The sequence below is a fragment of the Eublepharis macularius genome, chromosome 5 (assembly GCF_028583425.1).
Source record: "Eublepharis macularius isolate TG4126 chromosome 5, MPM_Emac_v1.0, whole genome shotgun sequence".
Classification (NCBI taxonomy): Eukaryota; Metazoa; Chordata; class Lepidosauria; order Squamata; family Eublepharidae; genus Eublepharis; species Eublepharis macularius.
The window spans coordinates 30,341,989-30,359,470 of NC_072794.1; the positions used below are offsets into that span (position 1 = coordinate 30,341,989).

The 17,482-nt window shown below is 42.7% G+C and overlaps 1 protein-coding gene across 1 annotated transcript; it reads right to left on the bottom strand.

The window, feature by feature from the left end:
- Window positions 1-921: 921 nt before the first annotated feature.
- ZBTB37 (zinc finger and BTB domain containing 37) lies at window positions 922-7,947 on the bottom strand. The gene is made up of 3 exons (XM_054981638.1): window positions 7,025-7,947; window positions 5,083-5,182; window positions 922-1,590 (listed from the first exon to the last, which is right to left on the bottom strand). The coding sequence occupies exons 1-3, from the start codon at window positions 7,945-7,947 to the stop codon at window positions 1,102-1,104; spliced, it is 1,512 nt and encodes a 503-aa protein (XP_054837613.1). The 3' UTR covers window positions 922-1,101.
- Between the last annotated feature and the right edge of the window lie 9,535 nt (window positions 7,948-17,482).

The following is a 17,482-nucleotide window of genomic DNA, read 5'->3' on the forward strand; positions in this document are numbered from 1 at the left end:
TTAATAAACGAGAAATGTTTTTTGCATTTTTTTGCATACAAAAATACCAAGTAAGGAGTTGCTAACAAACCATCTTTCCCCCTCCCCTAAGGATTTAACGATTTTGATATACAAATATTGCTGCGATATTTGATCAAGTGCAACGGAGGCAAACAATGCGCTTTGGGGCAAGCCACTGTCTTAATAACATATCTTGACTGGAAACCTGCCCCTCCTTTTTTCTGGCCTTTGCACCATGCAGGGACTGACCAGGAATTTCAAAGTGTTCTATGCTGTCCATGTTTAGCAAACCGAAAACAATCAACCACCCAAACATGGCTGAAAAGTTCACAGCTGCTACCCTCGTTTTTCAGTAGCTTAGTTATTTAAATATTGTATCACCTCTAAAATACTGCTCAAAAAAAGGTTGCCTTCCTCATAATAAAACAGACAAGGCAACTCACCTTGAATGGGCAAGCAAAAAAAAAAGCCCTTAGGTAATGTGTTATTTTTTTTAAAAAGACACACCAAAATAAAATGAGATAAAATACACACAGGCAAGGTAGTTTCTACCAGGACAGCCACACTCTTCTCAGAAAAGTATTACCTGGGAGATTAGGGGGTGGGTTAGAAAGGGAGACGTAACCAGTTCTTGTCCCCTTGGCTCCTATGGTGGTACAACAACTCAGATGGAATACCGATCTGACACTCTGCACTCACTGCAACTTAGACCTCTGAAGCCCACAGGACAACCGTGTCAGAGGAGCTGTTGCCAAGAAATAAAAAGAATGCTCCTCTTGGATCACTACTGAATATATATATATACATATACATATATACATATATATATATATATATTTATTTAAAAAGCCCAAAAAAAGCTGTCAATCCCTGAATCAGAGGTTGGTTTGACCAAGTTTTTGACCCCACCCCCAGGAGATAGGAAGAGGGGGGGGTAAGGTTTTAGCACTTTGTTATCATTTCTCTTCTATTTTGGCAACATCTCAGGAGCTTCTTTGTCCGGCGGTGACTTTATACGAAGCAGAACGCCATCTCACCATCTCAATGTGGTCTGCTTACATGCCAAGAGAGGGTTCCTCCTCATCCACTTTGCATTCCACCTCAATCTGGCCCAGTGGTGGACACAGAACCCTGTGCTGTCTCCCCCACCGCACCAGCTTCCTCCCGAAGGGGAGACTCTTCCTCTGTCTGCCCCCGTGATGTGACAGTGGTCTCTGGGGAGATGCTGTGTGGCCCCTCCAGAGGCATGCAGCCAGGGTGATTCTTACGAAAGTGCTGGTTGAGGATGGCCTGGAAAGGGAAGCTCTTCCCGCAGACGTGACAGTGAAAAGGCTTGTTGCCCGTGTGTTTGCGGATGTGATACTCCAGCTGATCCTTGCGGGTATATTTTTTACCACACATACGGCAAACAAAGGGTGTGATTCCCATGTGGAGTCGCATGTGCCGGTCCAGGCTGCCCTTCTGATTGAAAGATTTGGCGCAGTAGATGCATGTGAGACGCGGGTTGTAGCGAAACCACCGTTCAGATACTTCCTGTTCACGGAGATATTCCACGTAGCCGCTCACCCCAACTATCGCAGATTCTTCCACCTAAAATAAAAACATTACAGATATAAGAGGAAATATAATGAGCTAGGCTGCATTCTTTCTTAAGCCAATGATTCCAGCCCCTGAACAGAATGCTTTTAAGTTATCTGACATCCAAAGATGATGAGCGCTAGTGTGGGAAGACCCACCTTCCAACCCACACTCTGGGGGAAAGTTGCCTTTTGTTTATTCCTGTCTTCGTCCATACATATCTAAAGCAGGCTGCAGGAATGTAGTTTGCATCAAGAGGTAAGGGAGACGAGCCCTACCCTCTCCAATGATCCACTATTCCGGGCAGTTTCCCCTGCATCCTGGTTCACTTCTGGTGTTGGAACCACGCTGGGAGAAAAGTGGCTGCAGCAACAGAGACTGGGGAGAGGAGTGGGCACAGCTGTAGGTCCTTTCACCCACCGCATGCCCACTTAATCAAAAATCAAATTTCCACCATTCTCTGCTTGGTGCATGAATGAGGCAGGTATGGGAACAAGAAAAGAGGGCTTGAGAGGAGTGTAGTGTTTAAGGACTGAACGAAACATAATTAGAAAGGAGTCACCACAGCATCAGTACAGTCACAAAAATATTCATAGCTACAGGCAATTATACAAATACAATTAAAAGAGGAGTTACTGAAATATTTCAGATGTGTCATGTTAAAAGACCAGATAAATATATTCTCTCCACAAATGTCTAAAGTAATGGGGTGACAGGTATCTTTCAAGAATCACTCTTAAAGCCCTTGACCAAGATTCTACCCATTAACTCTTGCAGCAGGGGAAACTTGGAGCACAGCTAAATCTACAAAACTTAAACTGGTCAAAGACCATTGAGTCAGTGGATTATTGGGAAGTAAACAGGAAGGAAGAGAGGCACAGTCCAAGATACACTGAGCCCATGCAGCACAGGGCTTTGTAGATTAAAGAACCCCAGATTGTGTATCTGCTTCTCTAGTGGCTATGAAATGCACCACTGATGAGCAGCCCTAGTCCTGGGAGTGAAAGAGATCAATAGGCAAGCATTAGACATTAATGCTTTTCCCCTACAAGCTTTGAACTGGATCCTATGAAATGCAAGCACAAGAGCGCCCATGGATGCAGATCATTCTCATCTTCCCCTTCTCCTAGCAGCCTTCCCAAGACTATGCTTGGAGCCAAAGGAATTCTGTGAACAAAATCCCACAGGATTCCCACAGGGGGCGGGGGGGGGGAAGTTGCTGTAAAGACAGAGAATCATACAATGTTGCCTCTCCTTGTTCTCCTGCAAGCAGAGTTTCTGACCATGTAAGACTTTCCACTGTCATGAGAGAGAAGTGTGGACAACACAGCCACATTTCCTCCTCTTCACAACAGTCCCCCCCCCCCACAGCATTTTGTCCACAGCGCTCCCAGAAGCCTCAGGAGGACAGTGGGGGGAAGGAGGAGGTAGGAAAATGACACGGCTGCCAACACCTTCATTCATCGTTTATAGGGTCCAACCCTGTGTGTGTGAAAAAAGTGGTCACATTTGAAGGGGCCCTGAGAGGGGACATTACAGAAGTTTAAAAAAATGTGTGAAACTAGTGTTTAGGAATATTGATTAAAATGTGAAATTCCCTGCCAGAACGTAGTGATGACCAAAGGCATAGATGGCTTTAAAGGGGGACAGATTTACAGAAAATAGGCCTATCGCTGGCTACTGGCCATGGCAGCTAAAGGGGACTTCCATATTCAGGGGCAATACATCTCTGAATACCAGTGCCAAAGGGCAGCATCAGGAAAGGCCTCGGCTTCTATGCCTTATTGTTGGCCCTCTAGAGTCGGCCACTGTATGAGACATGATAGTGCATTCGATGGACCACTGTTCTGATCCAGCGGGGCTCTTCTTATGTTCTTAATACGTCTCGTTCCAAAATTCAAAGGAATCCAATGAAACAGACTGGTTGCAGGTCCAGAATGAAACGAAAGAACTATTTCTTCATGTAACCCATAATTTGCTTAAGGAGTTCACGGCCAATGGACACTGTCATGGCCACTAACATAGATGGCTTTTTAAAAAGGATTTTAGGGTGGGGGGAGAATCACAGTGTAGGTCTGCTAACGCCATTGAGAGTTAAAAATGGGACCTTCAGTGTTCAGAAGCAGGATACCTCTGACTGACAGTTACTGGGGGGCAAAGAATAGGAGATGGCCCTCTCCTCCATGTCTTGCCTGCAAGTTTCCCAAGGTTTCTAGCCAGCCTCTGTCAGAAAAATATTTGGGAGCTGTGGACAGCCAACAATGTATTCTTTCTGGCCACAGAAAGCCAGAGATCTCACATGTGCAGGATCAAGCAACAGAGACATGCTACTACAACATATCAGAGCAAGGAAGAACAGCCTCATTATGCAAAATAAGTCATGTAGAAAATCATGATTTAGCTTTACTTAGTATACCTGATTCTGCTAGAAATTTTTGGCTATGCAAATTAATAATTAACTCAGGGATGTGTTGTCACAACGGAAGGTGAACACTCTTAAAATGGCTACTTCTCAGCATCCTACTTTTTACGCAATGCAGTGTGAAAACAAGAGTTTGTGACATGCAAGAATCTGGCACACTGTTGGGCTCTCACACAGGTTCATCTCTTTCCAGACAAATGATTAAATGGCTTTTAAAAGGGATTAGAAAAATAGTTGTGGGTCAACCATTTCTGAAACTATAATACCCACTGGAAAAGTGAAGAGATCGATGTGTACCATAAAGTCACCTTCCACTGGACAGGTCCAATAGAGAAAGTGACAGAATGCCAGTGTTTGTCAGCTTTAGCTCCCAGATAAAAACCTCTCCAGCACAACCATCAAGGATCTACTGGCTCTCTGGGACAATCATCTTTCCTTCTCATGGGTCTTTGCAGTGGAAGGCCTGTCTTTGCTTACAGACAGCCTCTCCCCACACCTGAAGCAATATGCATAATAGATCATCCAACAAAGATATGATCTCAAGGGCAAGCACTTTTAATCAAATCCCAGTACCAATTCTGCCCCCATATGTACCTGAACATCACCAAAGAACTAAGCAATGTCTTCAAAGACTCATTTACATGTACATTTTCTACTTATGCTTAACAGCAACTACTTAAGGTTCCTCTTCCTTCTCAAAGTCAGTTTCAACAAATATAAGCAGGCGCCTAGTGGCACCCTCAACAACAAGATTTAAGTTCCAGTGTAAGCTTCTGTGGGCTAGAGCGCATAACATCCGAAAAGTAGACTGGAGTCCCCAAAGCTTATTCTGGAATAAAATTTTGTTCATTTTCTAGGGTTACAAGGCTCCTGTTTATCACTTTTCTTAGGCTTTCTAAAGTTATATTGCTAATTTTTATTGCTAAGCTTTTTAAACTTCCTACCATTCCCAACCTATGTCATGAATTATAACTGACTGGGCAGGCCCTTTATGTTTTTTTTCCTAATTGTGAAGTGTATCGTTATAAGTATATACTATATATCTCAAAACTTTTGAGAAAAATGAAGCACGGGAAACCCACCTGGGAGTTAGGTTGCTTGGGTTCATCCATTCGCCATGGAGACTCACTTTTTGACCTGTACCGCTCATTTACAGTAACCACACTACCAGAAGGGCTAAATCTACAGATAAAGCAGAGGTGAATGGTTAGTTATGCTATATAATTAAAACAGGGAGATGAGAAACAATGCACGTTCCATATTACAAACTTCTTGATAATATAGTGGAGGGGAGAGAATATGGAACAGATTATGATCTTAGGCAGATTGTTTCTAGGCTGCAAATAAATGTAAATTAATATAAAACTATAACTGTGAAGTGTATGTCGCAATTCAGTTTCTTGGGACAAGGGAATTATTTAGGATGAGAGTAATGGATGGACAATACCTCAAGGCAGCTCACCCAAGCAAGAGGTTCACAGATGCTGGATGGTAAGAAACTCTGGGAAGGAAAGTAATTCAGAACAGAATTGCTCCTAAAGCTCTTTCAGACTGTTTTCCATACTGTCTGTTGACGCATGTTCCACCATTTACAAGGAGCAGCACTCCCATCTTCAAAAGGGAGCTTGGATATGGAGTTAAAGAGAAGAACTTAGCAGTAATCACAACAAGAGCAACAGATGCTTGAGATGCACAATGTTCAAGAATCACTTCTTTTGTGAGGACAGCCATTTGAACTCCAAGAGGGGGGGGGGGACAATTCAGCCACACCAACACATGGTTAAGGAAACCTAACTATGTTTTACCATATTTGAATTAACTAATCACGGTCAGTGACCACAAGGCAAAGCAGGGCTTGAAATGGGTGAGCACAGCTTGGGCTAATTATGGTCTGGCATGAGGTTGGCACTGAATCAAACAGGTGTTCAACTGACTTTTGTGTGTATATGGGAGAAAGAACAAGGATTAAGCTAGTTGAGGGTTTTAAACATATATTATATTTTTAATCTATGTACTATACAGGGATATGGACTACTGACTATACTATACTGTGTGTTGTGACAAAAATGCTCCTATTGGGTAGATTTTATGTAGTTTAGTATGTCATGCTAAATCGCTTATCTTTTGTTTCATCAGTTTGAGCTCTGTATCAGATTTCTGCTTGTTCTCATATTTCTGTAACCAATACTCTATTGTATTGTTTACTGAATGTCCCAGATGTTGATTTTATTGACTTCCACTGTGTAATCCGCCTTGAGTCTCAGTGAGAAAGGCGGACTATAAGCAAACAAACCATAAAATACTTCAGGATTATCAGGCTACTTACAAACACAAAGAGATAAACTGAAGCCGACCATTGGTTTAGACCAAATGCAGTGGAGATTAATCAATACTAGCACTAGAGTGGCCAGTATGGTGCAGTGATTATAGTGTCAGACTAGGATCTGGGAAACCCAGATTCAAATCTCCACTCTGCCATCGAAGCCTGCCTGGTGAGTGTGGACCAGCTACACATTCAGATTAACCTACTTCACAGAATTGCTGTGAGGATAAAATGGAGGGGAGCATGTTGTAAACCAACTTGTTTCTCAATTGGTGAGCAAAATGAGGTACAAATGAATAAATAAAAACATATCAACATGTATACAGAAAGTCTCTGGCTATTACCATACAAACTGTTTGCAAGAAAAGCCTATGATCTATCCAAAAATTGTTCATATCCACACTTTTAAAGGTACATGATCCTTTCATAACATCTGGTTCTCCCGCCCCCTCCCTGCCCCATATACATCAGGGACACAACAGGCCAGATCTCTTTTGGATTGCCAAGAATATCTGCTGAGGGATGGACTCCCACCACTACACTACAATTGCCCAGATCAATTTTTGGGTTCTTCTGCTGTTGAATCCGCTATTACCAACAGTATCATTCCTTTGAACAAGCGTCATCCTCTCCCCTTGTCTTTAACTTCCTTGCGTCAGCCCACTCTTGGAAGGAAATCAGTGTAAAATGGGGAAACTCACCTCTCAATCTCAGTGCTGGTTGGCCTAGCCACTTTTGCTCCTGATGACCCTAGGGTGTAACTTTCTTGTCCCACTGATCCGTGGCCTGTGGTGTCAATCACCATGGCAGTGACCTCCTCAGCGCTGCTCCCATCTTCTCCAGATGGCTGATTCTCCGTCCCCAGCCACTCTTCCAGGTTTTCCGTTTTGATCCGTACAGCGCCAAGGACTTTGACGTCATCATCGCCCTGCCCACCGTGATCAGCGACTCCCGTTTCCACATACCACTGTCCTGCCCTATTAATCCTCAGTATGGGCTCCCTGCTCTCCACGTCTGAACTCTGCTCTATTATCTGAGGGCTTGTAGACTCCTCAGGAGGACTAAGTTCCCGAATGTCCAATACTGTACTGACCTGACCCATGCGGCTCCCTTTTGGAGTACTGTGGTGTGGACTCAGAGAGCGATTCAGGGATGGAGAAGCCTGGTGAGATTCTGGAGGCCTCTCCTGATGCTTTGCTCTGGTCTGGCTCAATTCTGCTTCAACCTCAGTCACATTGATTTTGAAATGAATGCCCTCCAAGATCTGTGTGCACTTGTCTATAATGTGCTGCATCTGCAAGAAGCTGGCCGCAGTCAGATAGCTTATGATGTCAGCCAGCTGGAGGCATATCCGCCCAGTGTAGCAAAAAGAGAGAAGCTGCTCAAACACGGTGGGGTTCTTGATGACGGAGATGGAGACCGTACTCATTTCGTTAAGGGACATGTGGTCCCGGAAGTAAGGCGAACTAGCAGCCAGCACCACCTTGTGCGCCCGGAAGGCCTGGCCCTGCACGTTGACCACAATGTCACACAGCCGGCCCTGCATGCGCAGCTGGTTGAGGTGGCTCAGGACAGAATTGCTGAAGTCAGGAATCTCCAGCTGAACGTTCCCACTTTTCTCCATGACGGCCCCCGTGGCAGGCGGAGCTACCCTAATAACAAAAAATGGCACCACAGGTTGTATTAGAAAGGATCTCTCTTTATGGCTGGCTTCTCATACTATACGATGTGAGAAAAACCACAGTGTCCAAAAAGACATGATACATTTGCAGGCATTTTCAGATACAAGTATGACTCAGCGGGTGTTTAGGCCTTAAAATACACATAACAAGGGACTCTTAGAGGACCTCTTGCTCAAAATAAGTTGCATAATACTATAAGGGATAGTATTACACCTGACCCTACAAAAGCCCTCCTCCGCCCTTCCCAAAAGACCTGGCCATCTAATGGTATATAACATCTGAATTTGTTTATTTAAAACATAAACCCACCCTTCTTCCAAATAACTGGGACTCAAGAGAGGTGACATCAATAAGAATGATACAAAACATGATTCTTAAAATGAACAAAATTAAAACAGCCATTAGAAAAAACTTTACAACTGAAGGCACAGGGCAATCATCTTGAAATGCCAAAGAGTTCCATTTTACAGGCCCTCCAGAGACACAAGACCTTCTAATTCCCTCTGGAAGACTGTTCTGCAACATTAGAGCAGCCACCGAAAAATGCTCACAAGTGGGAAGTAAACAAAATATATTCATGCAAGGGTCAAAACAATTAAAAGGCACTCTGTGCTGAGCAAAGCTGCCACATGAGCTTATATCAGGAGAGGCAGTCTTGAACTCAACACCCTTAAATATTCACATTCACAATCACAAACATGACAAACTCTGGCTCTTTTCACCAACAATCACTGTTATTAACCACAGACATGCTATGCGGTCCTACACGCAAACCCGCCTTATAGTGAATCAGACCACTGGTCTATCAAGGTCATTATTGTATACTCAGAGGAGAGCAGCTCCCCAAGGTCTCAGGCAGAGGTCTTTTATATCACCTACTACCTGGTCCTTTTAACTGCAGATGCTGGGATTGAACATGGGACCTTCTGCATGCAAAGCAGAGGCTCTTCCTCTGAGCCACAGCATTCCTACCTAGTCTGTTTAGGAGATCAACTCACATCTTGCTGATGAAAATGGAAGCTGCAAATTGAATCACCAAATTTAATCAAAGGAGGATGCTCAAAACTTATTACTGGTAGACACTGCAAGCCTAAAAAACAGTTTCCTGAAAATAAGTCCCACTGAATATATCTCAGAAGGATTCTCAATAGACCTGCTTAGGATGGCACTGTGGCATTAGGGTGGATGATGAGTAGAGGGCACAGTTTATGTTCACAGAATCACAGAGTTGGAAGGGGCCATACAGACCATCTAGTCCAACCCCCTGCCCAATGCAGGATGGGCCTAAAGCATCCCAGACAAATATTCATCCAGCCTCTTCTTGAAAACCACCTCCCTAGGCAGCTGATTCCACCTTTGAGCTACTCTAACCGTGAAAAAGTTTTTCCTAATATCCAGCCAGTACCTTTCTGCATGTAATTTAAGCCCGTTGCTTTGAGTCCTATCCTCTGCTGCCAGCTGGAACAGCTTCTTGCCCTCCTCCAAATGACAGCCTTTCAAATATTTAAAGAGTGCAATCATGTCCCCCCTCAATCTCCTCTTCTCCAAACTAAACATTCCCAAGGCCCTCAGTCTTTCCTCGTAGAGCTGAGTCTCCACACCCCTGATCATTTTCGTCGCTTTCTTCTGCACCCTCTCAGTTTTGTCCACATTCTTTTTGAAGTGAGGCCTCCAGAACTGCACACAGTACTCCAGGTACGGCCTGACCAAGGCAGCATAGGGACTATGACCGCCTGCGATTTTGATGCAATGCCCCTTTACAATCCAAGACTGAGTTTGCCTTTTTTGCCACCGCACCACACTGACTGCTCATATTTAGTTTACAGTCCACTCTTACTTCAAGATCTCTTTTGCATACACTACAATATCTGTTCTGCAATGTTTCACTATGGGACAATAACCAAGTATTAAAAAATTCATCAAACCCTCCAGCGGCTACCAAATAAACTGCAGCCACGAATGCTAGTCATTAAACAAACAGCCACTGATTATTTACGACATGATTTTTCAGCCCATTTCCAAAGCAATGAACAAGAATGGAAGAAGTAGCATGCAAAAGAGAGCCCAAGTGATGAAGTACCAGAGCAACAAGGCATTTGGAAAAGCATTACAAGGTGAACGAGTTAAGCAGCTGTACAAGGAAAAAATAAGAATTACTAGTTGATACTAATCCAACAGCAAATCACAAGTAAAAAAAGAATAGAAGGTTGAGGAGGTAATCCTGTAATGATTAACATTTTGCATTCTCTGTTTTCTGTTATAGCTGGTATGACAAATCAGGTAAAGCTAAACCTAGGCAGACTTGAAATATTTACTTGAAAGGCTAGGTTTCAAACTGTCCAGAACCAATTAAATATGAAAATTATGTTTTAAACGATTCAGAATTGGTTTAAATTGAAGATCAGGTGATAAACCAGGACTGAGGAGGGTATTTCTACAGCAACTAAGGTCCTCTCAGTTCTGCCATAGTAGTTGAGACAAATCAGGTTCAGCTAAACTTAGACTAAACTAGGTTTGAATATAAAAACTACAAATTAGGCTTCAACCAACTCAGGATTTCATTTCCAAGTTTCACTGCAGAGTAGATCTATGGTCTTTAATTCCACCCCCCTTTAATCCCCACACATTCTTGCATCATCTCAATAGCTGACTCACGCATACTGTTTTATTAGCTGGCCTCCAATTACTGTGAGTGGCTACAACAAGTTCCACCACAGCTATTTAAGGCTTGTAGTAAGCAAGCCCCAGCTCCGTGAGCAAGAGAGCCCCAGAGATGAAAAAGGGTAAAGAGGGAAGTTGGTTGAGCAACAGTGCAACTTTACCAACAGAGTGAGGAAGCTAGCTCACTAGACTCCCTCTTCTTAGATACCTGCATTGCTCCAAATAAAACACTTTAGCTTAAATTAAAATGCATTAAAAAGAGAAAACCAGTCATGAAGCTAGACAGTCAGAAGGGGAATGGCTGGCTATGCAATGTATGCCAGGGACAGGTGTGTGTTTAAGTGCAGTAAACTCCTGGACCTCAAAGAACAAGTTAATATCCATGAAGCTAAGGCTGTTGACCCAGAGAAGCAGATGAAACCCATTCCTCAGATGGAGAACTGATATCCTTCCATACCAAGGATATCCTGGGTGCAGGACTCTTGGTAGTGAGAGTTTCGTGACTGTAGCGAGACGGGTCTGTAATGAATGTTGTAACCTGATGGTGACTTGTCTGCTTGCAGCGTAGGATGCAGGTGCTATTCTAGATAATTCAGTCGGTAGCACTGGGGAGGAGAATGTGGTCAAGGTGCATGTTGAGACCAATGATGTTGGGAAGTCAAGTCATACAGTTCTGGAGGAAGAATGTAGGGTTGCTAGGCAGAAGGTTAATGTCCAGGATAGCCATACTAGCAGAAATCCTGCTGGAAGGTTTAAATTTGTTAGGCAGTGGGGAATGTTTGGAAGGAGCCGGTCCCGTATATAAAAAAGACAATCTTCCCTTGAACTGAAGCCGAACCAGTCTGCTGGCACTTAATAAACTAAAGGTTATAGAGCAGGTTTTAAATTAATCCCTACAGCTGGAGAGAGTCGGGTTTGAGAAGAAGACTCTCCTAAGTGACTATGGACTAACTGGTCTGAGTGATCTAGATGGAAATGGGTTAGAGCTTTTCAGTGACAGAATGCCAAGGAAATGTCTGTTTCAGAAGACCAAAAGGCTGTAGAGCAAATGAGTATATCAAGGTTTAGAGAAGGAAACAAAATATGAGTGTTATAAGCAAATGTAGATTTCAGAAATCTGATGGGATGGGTAAAAATCAGCATAGGAAGGATATTACAGGTGGTGTGGCTCTGTGTCAAAGAAATCCTAAAATCCAATAAACCCTTAAAAGAAACAGAATCTGTCACAGTATCACTATAAGGTGGAAATACCAAGACAAACCATCACTTGCCTTACTGAAACTCTTAGGGTGCTCTTGAAATGGAAAAAGAAATAAGGCAGGCAATCAGAAGAGAACGTTGTGTAGGAACAAGCAGCTTCAACTACATTGTCATCAACTGTGTTAACATGTGTTCAAATGTATACCTAAGGGACTGCCTCTCCCCATATGTGCCCTGGAGAACGTTCCGATCAGCTGGAAAACATCTGCTGGTGGTCCCTGGCCCCAGGGAGGCTCGGTTGGCCTCAACCAGGGCCAGGGCCTTTTCGGTCCTGGCCCCAACCTGGTGGAACTCTCTGTCTGAGGACACCCGGCCCCGTCAGGATCTTCTATAATTTCAACAGGCCTGTAAGATGGAGATGTTCCACCAAGCGTATGGTTGAGGCCAGCATGAGATCCTCACTGAGCCTCCCACCAGCCTCCCACTGAGTGTGGGGTTATACAGTGTCCGCTGGCCGGCTGCCCAACATATGGGTACAGCACGGGGCTATGTAGTGCCTATTCATTTGCTGACCCACGTATGGGTTGCAGTACATTATCTGTCCGCTTTCCTCCCCGTGTATGTTGATGGGCAGGAATCTGGAATTGACCCCATCTTGGGACAGTTATTATCGGTTGTTGATTTTATGATGAACTGTTGTTTTATGAATTGTTTTAATATTTGTATTATATTTTTATAACCGCTGTACCTCGCCCTGAGCCTGCTTGTGGGAAGGGCGAGTTAGAAATGTAATTAATAATAATAATAATAAGAAGAAGAAGAATGGAAAAGAGAAAAAATGTTTAGAACATGTAAATTATTGTGGCCCAGAGAAGTTGGTCATAGAACTGAGGCTAGGTGACATCGGACTTGGTCTCAGGAGGACCAATCACAGATACAAGTGTTTACCAACTAAGAACAGTGATCACAGCATTATTGAACTCAGTGTTTAAGTGGATGGGAGATTTTCGAAGAAGTACAACATATCCACATTTGATTTTAGAAGAGGAAACTTCTCAGCAATGAGGGATCTACTTACAGAGATGCTGAAAAGAAGGTTAATTACCTTCAAAATGGTTGAAAGTTATCTCCTCAATAAAGAAAATATAAGAAAGATACCACCAAACTAAGCTGATAGCAGCAGTGTGTATCCAACCATAGTTGGAACAACTATTTGAGAAAGAGGAGGCAGTGATTTCTGCTGAGTTCCTTCCTCCACTACAGGAGTAAGCAAGAGCTCAAACATCACTCCCATCCTACAGTCACTCCACTGGCTACCTATCAGTTATTGTGCTCAGTTCAAGGTCTTGGTTATTACATACAAAGCTCTTCATGGCCTTGGTCCAGCATACCTACAGGACCGCCTCCCTCCATATGTTCCTCCACTGCAGCTTCGCTCATCTGATCAGTGTCTCCTACAGGTGCCAGACTGCACATGGGCAAAATCAACAGCAGCCTGTACACGGGATTTCTCTGTGGAATGGCCTGCCTGAGGAGGTCAGGAGAGCCCCCACTCTCCTGGCTTTCTGCAAATGATGCAAAACAGAATTATTCAAAAAGGCTTTTTACCCAGATAGGAGGGCTGTATTGTAGGGATCAAATCTCAAATACTTCACTAATGAGTTAGGGACTATAGACTTCACCATATTGCCTTACATACTATCTGCTGCTTTAAATGTGTACACCTATGCACTACAGTGCTTCATGTTGTCAAATGTTAGTCCTAGAATTCATTATGTTCTGTTTCAGCATTTCTTCTACTCTGTATTGGATCCTTGCTAACGGTACGTTTTTGTAAACTTCTTTATATTTACCCTATGGCATAGTTCATGGAAATGTCCTTGACGCTGTATGGAAATGTACTTGATACTGACTGTACGAAGCTCACACTGTATAATCCACCTTGAGTCTCAGTGAGAAAAGCGGACTATAAATGACATAAACAGATCTCAGCTTTTCTCCCTATGCTATTCCTGAAGGTCCAGGACGGGAGAAGTGGGAAAGTCCTGCTCTACTCCGGGAAGTCTGTGGGTGGCTGGATACACCTCAGTATGATCAATAAGCATAGCCAAGGAAACCATAAAAGGGAAAGTAGCTTCCTTTTTTAAAAAAAACACAAATCTTGCCCAAACAAGGTAAAGGAGGGCTCATTACCTCCTTTGGCTGGTTCATGGATTTCCAATGCATTTAAGGAAATGTTTATTGTTTTGATATTTTTTGCACTGTGCTCCTTATATTCCTTTTCTTCTTGCCTTTTCATCAAACTTTTGTTTTACCAGAGCCTGCCTTCCATGGGGTAGAGAGAGAGAGCTTTTTCTCTCTCTCCCATGGTGCTAGAACTTACATGTAAACAATGAAGTTAATGGGCAGTACATTCAGAACAAAAGGAAGAACTTCACTCAAGGTAATGAACTTGACGAATTCACATCCACGGGATAGTTGACTTCTCTCCTTGCTTTCCACAAACTATTATTCACAAGGGCTTTTTTACTCAGGTAACTGGGCTGTGCTGTAAGAAATTGCTGAGAGGCCTTGGTAAAGGAACAGTGAGTGTAGACTATTCTACTGAGTACTGTCTGTAGATATGAGTATTGATGTAGATATGTTCCTACTGGGTAGTCTTCTGTGTCGTTAAAGGTGTCATCTTAATTACATAGGCTTTGTTTCAGCAATGTCTCATTTCTGTGTTTGGATTTAGGCTCATTTTCAAATTTCTGCAACCCATACCCTATTCACTGAACATTCTAGCTCGCATTGCGTAATCTGCCTTGAGTCTCAATGAGCAGACAAATAAATAAATTTGGATTAAATTAAAGTCAATGCAAGATAGGTCCATCAGGGCTACTAGACACCATGATGTCCTGTTGTAGGTCTTTCAGCAGCATCTGATTGCACATTGTACAAAACAGAACGCTGGACTAGATGGATCACTGCCCAGATCCACCACAACTGCTCTTGTGCTTAACAGCACCTTCAATAAGACTAAAAGAAACTCTTCAGACCAATTTACAAAATTCTCAGTAAGGCGAGCCCAGACTGAAATAAGTTGCTTCTGCTACTCTTTCTGCTGTCAAATATAATTCTGAATAAGGTGAGAAGCCTACAGGTAATTCCAGGACTGGAAATCCAAAAATGATTTTACTGAAGCCCAACCTGTGTAGAACTGGTAGACACCCGGCACCCATCTACCAGAACCATGATACTCAAGGCAGGAAGTTTTGATTACGAAATGCATGGTAAGAGCTGAATAGCAATAAGCAAAACATGTCCAACATTATTGGTTCTGGGTAGGAGGAGGACCAAAGTTCCTCATTTGTACTTATTGTTGCCCTAAAGCCACTCCCATCTCCTTCTTTCTGCTCCACAGTCTACATATATCAGCATCCACAAATAACCGGAATCCACTGAACAAATATCTATATAGACATACAAAAACACATACTCATGCTTGCGGAACAAAAAAAGTTACAAAAAATGTGTAGATGTATTCTTAGTCTGCCACAAGAATTATCTTCATGTATTTCTTAATGTCACATAGTAAAGGGACTGATCATATCACACGTCTTGGTACAACTGTATTTGTATATAGTTGCTTGATGGGATATGCCTGCTGTCTTTTAAGCTAATTCTTAAAATGTTTCCTAAAATGATATCCCAGAAAATAGTTTTGAGGTCTGTTTCAGAGCGATGCAATGATTTCTGTATCTGGGAACAGCTTCTGCTGACAGAGCATTGTGGCTGTTACAACAAGCACCAGGGAAGGACAGGCTGTAATAACTGGAGAAGAACCGCACACTTCATCTGGCACTTATGACAGAGTATATTGTGTCCATTTCTACTAATGTCACACTATTATCATGTGGCTCCTCCCTTTTTTCAATCCATCTTACACTCTGACCTGTGACACTTTTATTGCCTTCTTCTCTTCCTATGGCATGCAGAATCAAGTCAGGGCTCCTGTATCATCAGTTCTTGTACAGAAGGGAGAAGTTGCTAGGATCCGTTTATCATGAAGACTTATGAAAAATCAACATGTGCTGAAATTATGTACCACTATTAAAGTCAATAATCTAGATTTATTAAATAATAATAGTTATAATTATTAAAGTCAAAAAAGCTCCTCATTTGCCTCTGGTTACACATCCTCTTCCTTTTTCTTTTTCTTAGAAAAAACTAAAAAAAAACCTGCAGTAGTGCCATCAGCCTGGCCTACTTTCGACTGCAGCATGTCCCACTTATAGGTCTCAACTCACCAGCTGATGACCAATCATCTGGGCGATGCATAACTTCAGCATTGTATTCTTCCATGACAAAGGAAGCACCCATTTGCTATAGGGTTTTTAATACTAAAATTTGCCACATCATGTTTCTTACAGACAAAAATCATCTGACACACCTCGTATAAAAGAGAAAAATTATACAAAAGACAAATTATTATTCCAAAATAGCTTGAGGTTTCTTCCGCATAGAGTTCTTGTTTCAGTACAGACTGAAGCAGGTGTTTGTTTGTTTGAACATCCACATGCTGTTGTCCCCAAATAGTCCACTTTCTACATTTTCCTCTACTTTAATACAATCTTTCCCAAACCTGGTTGCTCATGGTGCTTTTGGAGAGAACTAATGCCAAGTGGAAGCAGCCACCAATGAGAACTAATGCCAAGTGGAAGCAGCCTGAACTTGAAATGGGAGTCAACTGATTATGTATTGGGCAAGTAATACTACCCTCTGTACTGTACGGCCCACATGGAGGCACAGCCTAGCCCAATGATACTACCTCAGTGGCTCGAAAGCCCATGTGGCTCTTCAACATGCTGTTTGTATCTCTTCTAAGCACTGTTCCCCAATGTGGCACCCGACCCATATTTTAGGGAAGTGGGCATGGCTCTTGCTTGACTAGCCTTCTGGTTGGCAGGTGGTTCTCACCTTGAAATAGCCACTGCCAGAGAAGTGACCTCATGCCAGAGATGAAACCCAGAGGTGCACAATCATCCCCAAAGTAAAAATAAATATGGCTTTTTTGGTTGATGGCGATTGTGAATGTGGTTCTTTGCAAACCATGGAGTGAGTACCACTGGCCTAGCAATTACAAGTATGACTTGGGAAAGGAGAAATGCACAAAAGGGTAACAACTGCAACAGGAATTAGATATCAAATATTACCACTGGAATAGAGAGACACGGTTGTGTCAACATATTTTAGCAGTATGGATAAAGCAGTAGAAACAAGGGCAGAGCCACCTCCAAAGTAACTGACACCATCTTCCTTTTTGGCATTCGTAATTCTCCATGAAGACTGAAATACCTAATCTTCAATTACATTTACTGAAAGTGGGGAAGACACTATCTAACTTGTCAGAGAGAGTACGTAAAATTGCAAGTAAACAGGTAAACTCAAGAGTATGAAGTCTTGAGCAAATACTCCTAAAAACTGCAAAAGTATCAGACTTTGAAAAACTGAGATGACTTTTCCTTGATGCTCCATATGCAGCACTGAGGAAACTAAAAAGATTCACTACAATTTAAATTAACTACTACATATAATAGTAATTAGGCAGTTATGTTTGAACTGGAAACTTTC